This window comes from Cynocephalus volans, chromosome 12 (assembly GCF_027409185.1).
Source record: "Cynocephalus volans isolate mCynVol1 chromosome 12, mCynVol1.pri, whole genome shotgun sequence".
Classification (NCBI taxonomy): domain Eukaryota; kingdom Metazoa; phylum Chordata; class Mammalia; order Dermoptera; family Cynocephalidae; genus Cynocephalus; species Cynocephalus volans.
This window is the reverse complement of record NC_084471.1, coordinates 22490625-22503343: the sequence shown is the minus strand read 5'-3', so window position 1 is coordinate 22503343 and position 12719 is coordinate 22490625. Positions and strand designations below refer to the sequence as shown.

Here is a 12719-nt window from a genome sequence, read left to right as displayed (position 1 = left end):
CACAGGGTGATCCTTTTCCTGCTGCAGTCCCTCTTGTCAGTACAGGTAAGACAGCTGCCTGGAGTGGAGAGCAGCCCAAACTCTTCTCTGTGTTAAGTGAGCCTCACACTTCCATTGCTCTTTTCATTTCTAGAAAATGAAGTGCCAGCCCCTACCCCACCCTCAGAAGGTGAGTTGAAACCCTGCTTCACATATTTGGGCTGCAAATCCCGAACACCCATCCCAGCATGATTTGGCCTCCACTGATGCTGTGAGCTTTAACCCAACTCCTACTGAAAAGTTGAAGGGTGACAGTTGTGATAAGTTCATAATCGTAAAAACAAAAACCCTCTGACGTTTATATAACCCTCTCACATTAATCTAACTTGGATGGCACTTCATATACATTATGCAAATGATTCTTATAAAACTCTTCATGTTATGCAAAAGTTGTTGCTACACCCATGTTTTACAGTCGTGGAAGCTGAGCTTCCAAGGGGTTGAAGGACTTGGGGGGCTTTTCCCCATATAGTGAAGGTCAAACAAAACCCACAGCTTTCTGGTGAGTGGCGAGTGGATCCCATCTCAACCCTGGAAGATCAACAGCCCCTTCCCAACTTGAACTATGTCACCATCAACCACCTCCAGAAACTCCTCAGGGAGTGTCTACAAAGGTTTGGTGGCCCCCGAGACTCAAAATCAGGACCAGCTTCTGGAGTTTTTAGTACCTGTTGTCCAGCAGTTGGCAACAAAAATTGAGTGAAGATTTCCAGTGAAATCCTTGGCAGGTAGCCGCAATCCTCAGTGACACACAATGCATGAAGCCTGTTTTGACATCCACATAGACACAAGGAACAGAACAGATTGGAAGAATGACAAACCCAAGTGGGTTGTTAACCCCCCATGATAGCCCTCCACAATCACTTTTCTGCCCCCACAAAACAGCCTCCAGGATGGAAACAACCAAATTCATGTGCATTTTCCCAGGAACTCTTCCTCCTTGAATAGGATGAGAAACTGGATCCATTCAAGAATTATTCACTGGCTATTTGCCATGTGCACAGCTCTGCTCTAACCCTTCAGAAGGATATAGAACTATCTACCACTTATTGATAGTGAGGTGTGAACATACTGTACCAGATGTAGGTGGGATCTCTAAGTAGAAAACTTTTCCCTGTTTTCAGTTCGTTTGCAGCCAAGTAGAAGATAAAATACAGCCTGGAGAACAATTAAATCAAATGCAACCATTGCATTAAAATGTTAGGCAATGTTGTAAGAAACCCCCCAAGGTAGTATGTGATTAAATGCAGATCACTTGAATTGACAATATGGTATGAAGTAGAGGATGGGATGTCACACAGACTGGTCCAGCCTAGGTGAAAATGGAAGTTGAAGGAGGCTTCGGTTTCTGGTCATATTTTCTCATGGAAATTTATTGGGGGGATTATGAAGCTCTTCCATCCTGGAGATAGTTTTTCGGGAGGGAAATTTGAGAAATCTCACTGCTCACAGGAGCCCCTTTGTCTAGCTAAGAATACTAGACTCACACACTCAAAACCCTAATAGAATAGAAGAATACTGCTATGTGTCAAAATGGATAAAACAGGCTCAGTGCCATATGTTCAAACAAGGCCAATCTCAGATTTTGTTTTCTTTAGATCTTGATCTTAAAACCAGTATAGATGTGTAACATTCTTCTTAAGATCTTCTTAGGTATGTTTTCTCCTTGCACGAACAGATTTATTTTGGCCAGCATTAAATACTGAGAACCTACTGGCCATGATAGACAAACCTTTCCCTTCCATCCTTCAGATTAATTCTGTCACCAGGCCACTATGAAGATTCCATTATCATGCCATATTTCACATTCATTGCACAATATTGACCTCCTATTGCAAAAATAAGTCTCCTTCCAAACTCTGCTAACATTGCCCTTCTTAGTTAACTGAAATTTGAATCTCTATTTGTCAGTCAAAAGAGAGAGAATTCACACTTGAAACAATTCTTTTCTAACATATACCATAAGTCAGATATCATTTACAGGTGTCTAAATTAACATGGCTTTGAACAGAGAGAAATGCCAACTAGATGGTCTCTACTGATAAAATCTGATATTATTGCTCCCATATTGCATTTATAGCTACTAAACCCAATCCAGAAAATTCATACATACACTAAAACATTTTCTTTGAAACTACATATATTGCACAATTATGTATTTTAAAGCTTACTATAATATCTAGAAGTCCAAACTACTGGAATCACTACATGGATCAAACTTCTTAAAAAAGTTAGTCCCTTGTTGGGATCTAAATTGAAGCGACCCTCATTTTTATACACAAGTCTACTCCAGCATGTTATATAACATGGTCCCAGCATAGCTGCATGTATTTTAACTAAATCTATATTGCATGTTTTTATGTATACTTTTTTCAACAATGATGTTTATTAATGGCATTTATGAAAAGTTTAATGTGACCATAATTCCCAAATTCATAATTTATGTATAGGACAGTGATGGGCTATGTAGTGCCATTTATAATCTGCTCTGTTGTCATTTATTTCCTCCCTTCCCCCCTCCTTCCCACTGCTCATCACACAGTAAAATGCTTTCAGACACTTTTAAAAACGTGCCTGTACTTTCCACACAGAACCAAACAAAGAGATGGAGGCCAGAACTGGACCAGCGAAAGGTGAGTTGGAGGGAGGGAGAGTGAGACTGAATTCAACAAAATTAGAAGCAGAAGGAGGTCAGTCATGATGGCTCTGGTGGCCCCACAGAATTTCTCTGCATTATCTTTCCTCAGTGTGGTTTAGAGTTCTTCCTCGTATCTTATCTGCAAGACCCAACCAGCATAATGAGAAATGGTGCTTGACTTGGCTTCCATTACACATATTTCTAAAAGAAAACAACAATAAAATTATCATGAGCATTTGTTGAGATGCCAGCAAATTAACTGGTAGTTTCCACGTTTCCATGTGCATGCTAAGGAAAAGAGTTGTTTGATCTTCTTGGGACTACACCAATTGGGCAAATTGTCTGAATTACCCAGATTAAAAAAAAAAAAAAAATAGAATGCTTTCATGTTGTTGTGTGAACTGTTCCAGGTTTCATTAGTAATTTTGAAGGCTAGCATCTCACTTTTTAACACTGCTATGCATTCATGTAGATTTATAGGGTGATTTGTATCGAAAGTTGTTCTGTATTGAATTGGGAACTCATTTCTTCCTGTAATGTTACTCTATTTTTGCTTCATATGGAGATAGCCCAGCTTTAGAAAACGAGTAATCTTTATCATGTACTTTTGTAACTCCATGAAATACTAATTCCTTTGTCTCACCAAGTATGAAGTCATTGTCATTACTGACCTTTTGTCTTAAGCCAAGGAACATTAGTCTTCCAGAGGAAAGTTTTCATGGAAGCAGATTTGACAATTTTGCTTTATATGTTTGTACCATCATTTTTATAAATTATTTTATTTGTGTAATGAATAACATAGTTTAAATTTTGGAATAACTAATTACTTCCTGACTGCAATAAGAAGTTTCTCTTTTTCCTGGACACCACCCCAAAGCGTGTTAAGTATCTCTTTGTTCTTAGTATGTCATATTTTATTACTTAATTCTTATGATATTATTGTCTCCTGTACATTAGTAAAATGCTTTTTTTCTTTCTTTCAGTACATTGGATCATTTTTCTTCAGCTAACTTGAATTTACGCTCTCATAAATAAACACATAGTGTTAGTATGCTCACTTTGTCCCGACCTTCAGTGACTCTCATGGATACATGAATACTAATCCTGGCCACGTGGGCCACAGTTTGAAGGTTATTTGTTTATGGAATGCAGACAGTGCAAACTCCTAGAACTCCTTCCATGAGATGGGTTCAAGGAGGCTTGGATATCCTGGCTGATGTCATTGTAACATTATTCTCTATTATGCCGATGGCATACACCTCTGTTTCCAAATTTGGAAAGGTGCTTGGACCAGGCTGTTAGGTTCAGCCAACAGAGCAGATGATGTCATCCCAAAGGGCAAGCTGTCAACATTTAAACAAAACCTGTGCCTGACCCTTAATCTGAAAAGTCATCATGTATATATTTGTATACCTAAGTAAGAAAATCCCTCTCCATAAATTAAAATCAACCAACCAATCAACCAATGAAAACTCTTTTCTTTAAGGAAAGCATAGTATGATGAAAGAGCAAGGCCAGATGACTAGGGCATCCTGAGATTAGTAGTATTTTTCTGACATTTGCAGAAGCAAGGCCATGGCCATATATATATGTGTGTGTGTGTGTGTGTGTGTGTGTGTGTGTGTGTGTGTGTGTGTGTGTGTGTGTGTGTGTGTGTGTGTGTGTGTGTGTGTGTGTGTATCTTTGCCCTACATGCCTAGGAAGCAAATCAGTTTAGGATAGAAAGTGACATCCCCAAATAAAGAAGGTGGATAGATGGAAGTTTTTAAAACATATACAGTCCTCTTCAACTCTTACTAAGAACAGGGACAGTTCAAAGAAAATACTTAAGCAAAAAGTAGGCGCAGTAATTATTGCTGCATGTACATTCCCAGTTGCAAAATAAGCCCGTGGGCATAAACAGGTCTGACGTGTGCAACCCGCCTGCTCTCCAGCATTAACTTGAGTGTCCTCCCATGCTCTCCCTCCCTCCTCTGACTCTCAGTCCATCTAATTTTGTTTTTAACCATCCAACGCAGGTTTCACTCCTTTGTACAGCTTTCCCCTGACCATCCTGGCTCACTTTCATCTCCACTCTTCCTCTTCTTCCTCCTGATTTCTCTTGGACCTATTGCCTCTGTCATTCCATTGCTCTTGTCTCCACTTAATCACGTATTAATTGTTCTCCTTTCCCTAGCAGGTTGTAGGCTTTTTGACAGTCAGGCACCATGTCTTAACCCTTCTTTAGTCCTCTCATCTCATTCCCTCCAGCATCTGGCAGAGAGCTGCACATAATCGCCTAATAAAATTTACTTGCAGAATGAATGGAATAGCATTTCTATGCTGGCTTAGCTGCTGACCATACAGACAATGGTCATCTGGATAGGTTTGTTTTTCCATTCAGCATGTTTGCTGGGCAGGAGGACAAACATACTCTTAGTCACTGCAGGTTCAGAGTGAGGCACTGGCACAGATCAGGTGGGTGATTTCTACTGTGACACTGACTTGCTTAGAGCTATTGAAAATGGTCACGCCTGGATATTAGTAGATTTTCAGCACTGTAGTTCTCAAAACAGTTGAAATATTTACAATCAATAGCTCTAGGATCGTCACTATTAAGAATATTATTCATAGCAATGCAGCCTTACTTAACATCTTTCTCAGATTTACTGAATTATTCTGCAACAGCTTGGAAATGTTCTTTAAAAATTTTTCTTTTGTAGTTACAGAGAGTTGTTTGGTTCTGATATCAATCTTAACAAGTAGTGTTTGTGATTAGATTTGCCACCTTTTTCAGATTTACTAAAAGTCTACATCTGGCAAACAGCTGATTTCCTGGGAAGGGGTTTTATTATTGTTTGCTTGCTTGCCTGTTTCCTGTGGACTTGTCCATCCAGCTATCCTGCTCCCTGATACTGACCACTTTGTCCTGGGACCCGAGCAAAGTCTCCTGAAACTGTAACAATAGAGATGACAACAAGAAATGTGTTTAACCAAACAACAATGCAGAAATTAGATGCACAAATCCTTTTTGGAGTGATCGTACCAGGAGGCAATGCCCATATAAAAATGCTGCTGTGGCTTAGAATTCTTTCAGAATAATTACAGATGGGATGCTAAGTACAAATTCTTTTCTGTATCCTCAATGGGGACAAAGATTTACCTTTTACTCTAGCATTTATTTATCGAGCAAGAATTTACTGTCAACCACGTACCAGGTATGGATCTGGGTATGGGGTCCTGCCCTCCTGGAGCCAACTTACGCTTTAGGGAGAAGAATCACCATCAACAGAGGAAGGTAGGTTTCAGTTTTGAAAGCACACAAAAGTCACAGAGGACCATGTTTAGAGAATAATGTGTGTGATCAAGTGGGTTCTTACCTTTTTTTGGTCAACCACCATCCAACATCCTATGTGTGAACAGAGGGTAATAAGATTGGGTCTCTTCTGTGCCTTAACAATTGGCCTGTGGGAAGTTCCAAAACTGGTTCTGTGGCTGGTCCCAATTGTGGCAGCAGCATTAGAATCAGAGACTACTTTGAAGATCAGTACTCATTTTGATACCTAAGTTCTGATATTTAAAATTTTTTTCTATTTTTACATCTTATTAGCTTAGAGTCTCTCTGTATTGATAAGCCCAATTGCTACAGTTCCTGCCTCTTTTTATTTTTCTTCCAGAAAAATATCTGCTTTTGGTAATCACTTCAAGGGAAATAAAAACTTATTTTCTTTTCCCAGGCATTAACATTACCACATAAACTATCGTGAATGAACCTGTGAGTATTAAATATCTCACATAACCTGATACGAAGAGTCTTCCTTTTGACATGAACGTGGCTGGCAGATGAGGAAGTGAATCAGCAAAAGTTCCAACATATTTTCTTCTAAGTGGTGTGAATTTTTTAAATTAAAAGAATGATTAAAACTTTTTTCCTTCATTTAGGTTCTTTTACATCTACAATAACATTATTCTGGTGCTTTTTACTAGCATGCTAAAATTTTTTTGTGCAATTCATCTTTAGGTGTCAATCAACCACCTACTAAAATGTCTCCCTGCTTTTATCTGTATATCTAATTACATTATTTCTTTGTAATAAACTTTGTTAAAAATTATTAACATCGTACTTTTCAGTTCTAAGACATAATCATTATAAAATGCAACATTGATTTAATAGATTTGAGGGAGAAAAATTCATTAAGTATACATATTTATTGTAAAATGAATCCCAATTTCATAAGCATCAAAGTGTGAAGGCATGTGTCTTCTCATTAAGAAAGTGCAATAAATTAATCAAATGCCTCAAGACGTGATGAATTGATGTTGGCTGTTTTTGTCATCTTCCACATCTTGTTGTTGTCCTTGTTATTTTGGTCACATACACCAATATTTACTACAACCGATTGCCCTGCTTGAGGAATTCATAAATTTACCTAACACAAACAGGTATTGTATCAGTATTTAACTGATGCTTGTTTATAAGTTCACATATATTTTAATTTTATATGCTTTGGGCCTTTATTCTAAGATCTCAACAATTGTCTCAAGTTTATATTACTTAAAAATTTTAATTTAAAAAGGCAACTTAAAATCAACCATAGGTAGAAGTTATTTTATGCCCAAGAAAGTTTGCAGAATTATAAGATGTATCCATTCTACTGTCTCTGGAGGTTTCATTGAGCAGCAAGGCTCTTGCTCACATTCCAGAGTATTTATGGTGTACCCCCACGAAAATCCCAGGCTTGTAATATGAGACTAAGTTCTTTTTCTACTTTCCAGGAATTCTTCCCTGGGAACTTCAGTTGTTCGAAGAATCATTTTTACGGTTTTTACAAATGGTATTTTCCCATGACTTAGAGATGAATAAAATTCTGCTTTGGTCAATTGCCCTTTTATGTAGCTAGGGGAGGTAGCTCTGCTGCTCTCAGTCTGGGGTTTTCATGTATGTCGAATTCTAACCAGCCAAAAACAGGTGTTAACGTTTCCATTGTCATCGTAGTCACTTCTAATAGAAAAAAAGATATGACATATATTGTATTACTTGTTTTCTTTGAAAATTTTCTTGTAAGATGCTATGTCTTTCACATATATGTGAAAGATTTGGATATTCAACTTCTCTCTTAGCAATAGAGACTGCTTTCCATGGTAAATAACAACAATTAAACTTATCAGTCCCATCCTATTCAACCAAATTTAACCAGGCAACTTTTGAAGAATTTAAGGTCGGAATCCCAACATCTTAGCTACATTTCTAAATCTAAAAGGATGCCAGGACCAAAGCTGCCTTTTAAAGAAGGAAAACAGTAAACTTTGCTTCCATCAATTATATTTTCTAGCACTTCTGCAAATTTGAAAATGTATGTGCAATGAATCAGATATCAACAATTGAAAAGTAACTGCTGTTTGGAAGTAATGTTGGATCATCTAGAGAAAGAATATTTCATAATACTCTGAAGCACTGCTTAATATGTGTTCCTTAATACTCTAAAATAACTTTGCATGTCCCCCAAATAGTCTTCACATTTAGTGGACTTTGAAACTACTCTCACCCATCAAATTTTTGCTGAAAAAACCAGATTATCTTCCTTTTATTTTAGTTTTATGAAAATATGTGAGTACTCTTTTCTCAATCATTTTGCATTCTAAACAATTAGCTAGTTTTCATTATGCACCATGCACACACACACACACACAAACCCCCCCAAAACCCAACCACAAAACCTGTATAAAGTGTTCATTTGACACAAAATGGCTCCAGTTTCTAATTTACATATAATAAAACAAACACCTGTCTAGGATGTGGTTGACTTTTTAAACTTCATTTTCATTAATTTTTATAGGACTTAAAATCAAGATCCTTTACATATTTCATTAAATAAAATCCTTTGCATAGATGACAAGAATAAAGTACAAAGTACTGAATTAAATTTATGGCAAATAATATTGTAGAAAAGTTGCAAGGTATTTTATTTCTGATTATGCAACATTTTAATTATCTAACAGCCTTCTGAAATACAGAATTCTTGTGATAGCTCAGAGATATCTATACTTTTGCAAATGCACAATTTTGTGAAATATTTATGGATATTCCAGGAGAAGAATTCAAAAGTGAACTAAGTTTGGGAAGTGCTAACTACTGTATAATTTCTTTACTCTACTCCCATTCCCAGTGCACATCAACAAATAGGGCTTTGAGAGGTCCTTCAGTAAATATACACACACACACACTCACACACACACACTCACACACACACACACTCACACTCACACACACACACACACACTCACACTCACACACACACACTCACACTCACACACACTCACACACACACACACACACACACACACACCCCACAATGAAATACAAGCATTTAACTTTAGCCTAGCATTTTCCAAGCTTCTTTGACCACAAAAATGCTTCTTCCTAAGAATCTCAAATTCCGCAGTATCCAGTGAGTCACCACTTGGGTTCTGAAGCAATAACATTAAAGGTCTCTATATATTACATTAGTTACTCTGTTAAAAAGTAACAAAACATAATCCCTGGTTGACAGTTTTGGGAAAAAAAAACTTCAGGCCAGTAAATATTTGTGGTAAATATTCTAACAGATTATACAAATATGTACTATTTTACCTCTTCTTGTCAGGAAATTTTTTAAAGCATTTTTAAAAAATTTATCAATATACTGTGTAGTTGATTTTCATGTCCCTTTGCCAATTCCTCTTTCCCCCTCCCCTGCCATCAACATCATATCTATTCACTTGTCTTAACAAGTTCAAGGAATTGTTGTGATTGCTATGTCTTATTCCCCATTTATTTGTTTGTATATTTATTTATGTATTTATTTTTAGCTCCCACAAATAAGTGAGAACATGTGGTATTTCTCTTTCTGTGCCTGCCTTATTTCACTTAATATAATTTTCTCTAAGTCCATCCATGTTGTTGTGAATGGCAGTATTTCATTCTTTTTTATAGCAGAGTAAAATTCCATTATGTAGATATACCACATTTTCCGTATCCATTCATCAGATGATGGACATTTGGGCTGGTTCCAATTCTTGCCTATTGTAAACAGCACTGCAATAAACATGTGGTACGGGTATCCCTTTGACATGATGATTTCCATTCCTCTCGGTATATTCCCAGCAGTGGGATAGCTGGGTCATATGGTAGATCTATCTGCAACTGTTTGAGGAACCTCCATACCATTTTCCATAAAGGCTGCACCATTTTGCAGTCCCACCAACAGTGTATGAGGGTTCCTTGTTCTCTGCAACCTCGCCAGCATTTATCTTTCTCAGTCTTTTGGATATTAACCATCCTAACAGGAGTGAGATGGTATCTCAAAGTGCTTTTGATTTGCATTTCCTGATGCTGAGTGATGCTGAGCATTTCTTCGTGTGTCTGTTGGCCATTCATATATCTTCCTTTTAAAGCACTTTTTAATTAACATTAATGTGCATGTACTTTTTGTATACTATACTGTACATTCATATATGTTTATATTTTGAAATCCACAATTATTCTAGTATTTTAAGTACAAAGATTATAGTTATTTTGACAAACATTATCTTCATGCTTTGAGAGGGGAGGGGTAGAGGTTCAGATAACACCAAATGCCTCGGTAAGCATCTAAAATGTGAATTTTGCAGTTTAGATATTTTAGAAAAGGGGACTGTTCAGTGCCTCTGCACATAAACACATTCTGAATTTTACAAATACTCATAGGTGAATATTAAGAAATTGTACAGCATTGTCCAACACCAGTATAATCTTGGGGAAAATGTTTACAAAGTTTCTAAATATTGGTAAACTTAGACAAATCAATTTATATAAGTTAATCTTGACTTTTGTTTCTTAAATACAGGATGGGAATTAATCTTAAGGTTGTCTGGGTGAAAATGAGTTCTCAAACAGTGCACACAGGCTATTATGTCTGTGTCCAAATGAATATAATATGTGAATAATGTCTATCATGGACTTCAGTTACAGATTAAGAACTTGAAAACCACCTCGGCTGTTGATTTCACAAAGGTTTGATTTTTAGTGTTAATTTCTTCCCTACCCTATGGTCAGATAGAACGCTTGCATAGAGTTCCATTTTTTTACTCTCCACTTTCATTTGGATTACCTTACGCTCTCACCTTTCATTTATTATTTTTCCTTTTTTGCCTGAAATACTCAAGTTTAACCTTTCAGGTACCAAGTCTTCTAAGGTCTCCTCAGCAGTCAAACGTGTTTTGTGTAGTTTCTCTTCTTCTTTTTCAGACTTCTCTTTCCTCAGGGTACTTGGGATGAAGTCCTTTTCTCCTTGACTTTGTACTCCTATCTCTTGTTTCAGATGAAGAGGATCCCTCCCCGCCTAGTGCCCTGCCTCCAGGTTAGGACGATTCCCACCCACTACCCTACTTTTTAATCTATTACTAATTGACAGTAAAAGAAAACAAAAGGCCTTGCTGAGTCAGTGCACAGAGCAGGGGCACCAGGTTTTGCCTGTGCCAGCACCAAGAGGGAAAATGTTGGCTTTAATGACAATTTTTTGTTTGACATGAGAATTTAAAAGGAGGCTTTCTTTGTGAAATGAATAATACTAGTAAATCTTGGGTATAAATTTTAGGGGTGAAAATGCTTGTCTTCCGTTTCCAGCTATATACCCTTTTCCCCTATTCTTTAAATTTAGATATTTGGATCTTTAAAGTTTTGTTATTGTTTTAAAGTAAAAGACATATAGTTTTATGGATGCTTTCACAGCTGGAGCTCTACTGATTTTCCATCCAAGCCAACTTCTAGTTTTTTTCTCCCCATCACCAGAAGAGACAGGGTTTGGGGGAAGAATCCAAGAAGGCTGAAGTCAGCAGTCCATTTTCCTCCTTTCCCCCACCCCCTTGCATCATCCAAATCACGCTTTCCTTTCAGGTTTGGGTAGTCGGGCCCTGGAAAGAAAAGATTCAGGTGAGCACACGCCCAGACAAGGCATCCTGACCCCATCCTAATACAATCACTAATGACTTCATTTCTTGAAGTTTTATTGACTCTAATCCTTGTTTTATTCAGTTTGTAGCTTTTATAGCAATCTTTCATTACATTTCCTCTTACAAGAAAACTAATGTATTGAGAAACAATTAATTTTGCATGATACACACACAGTCAATCTAGCCATATATACCGCAGGTTTGTTTGTTTTATTATAACTATCACTTTTAACATTTGGCAAATACAAAGAGATCAATCTCCATTCCCGAGATGTGCTGAAGTTAGATAATAATTCACATTTGTATAGAACTTTACATCCAAGTGATAAAACCCTCTGAAATGCATCCTGTCAGCTGTAGCTACAATTCTTTGAGGTTTTTTACTCATTCATTCATTCAAAAAATTTGCGTTGAGGGCCTGATGACCCTAGGATGGGCCTCTTCTGGGTCAGCCACTCTTGTAGGCACTGCAGGTGTAGAAGTGAACAAAACAATAAAAATAAAACATGTCCTCATGTTCTCCACATGAATGGTCACTATTCACTGTTACAATGAAGATCACAGACACTCACAACATACAATTTTAACATTATCTTGGGTATTAAAAAAATTGTATAATCATGTGACTGCATTGCTTAACTTCATTGTCTCCTATACATAGAAATGTCTAGCATAATTGATACAACTGAAACAATTAAAAGTGCATTTTCCTTCTTTTCAAGAAACTAACAAGTAGAGGGTTGTGGATCCATGTATTTTTTTCCCAGTTATTAAGCAGCTAAAACTAAACTCTGCATTCAGCTCAGAGACAGAGGAAAACTCTATAGTTCTCTCTCCTACCCTTCTTATTGCAACCGACTGCAGATCAATACCAATGAAGCACCCACGTGCTAACTAGAAAACACAAAATAAACTTCATCTCCAGCTTGTGTCTCTTCATGGGAAGGCCTCAGTTTCTCTTTCTTTCATTTTTCTGCTCCCTCCCCCCACCCCCCTTGGAGGAGACTCCTAGTATTCTTAAAATTTGTACCTGCAGGTCATGATCTGTTACCAAATCTGTACAACCTGCACAGAATTGTCTAATCACAAAACA

The 12719-nt window shown here is 37.2% G+C and overlaps 1 protein-coding gene across 9 annotated transcripts in view; it reads left to right on the top strand.

Moving 5' to 3' along the window:
* MYBPC1 (myosin binding protein C1) overlaps positions 1-12719 on the top strand; it is a 91120-nt gene that overhangs the window by 16839 nt on the left and 61562 nt on the right. For 7 of the 9 annotated variants that reach the window (XM_063074992.1, XM_063074996.1, XM_063074998.1 and 4 more), the window contains exons 2-5: positions 134-169; positions 2631-2672; positions 10996-11034; positions 11571-11606. In XM_063074992.1, the coding sequence (XP_062931062.1) occupies positions 134-169; positions 2631-2672; positions 10996-11034; positions 11571-11606 (153 nt within the window). The remainder of the gene's footprint in view (positions 1-133; positions 170-2630; positions 2673-10995; positions 11035-11570; positions 11607-12719) is intronic. The other 2 variants (XM_063074995.1, XM_063075000.1) reach the window with 1 other exon arrangement.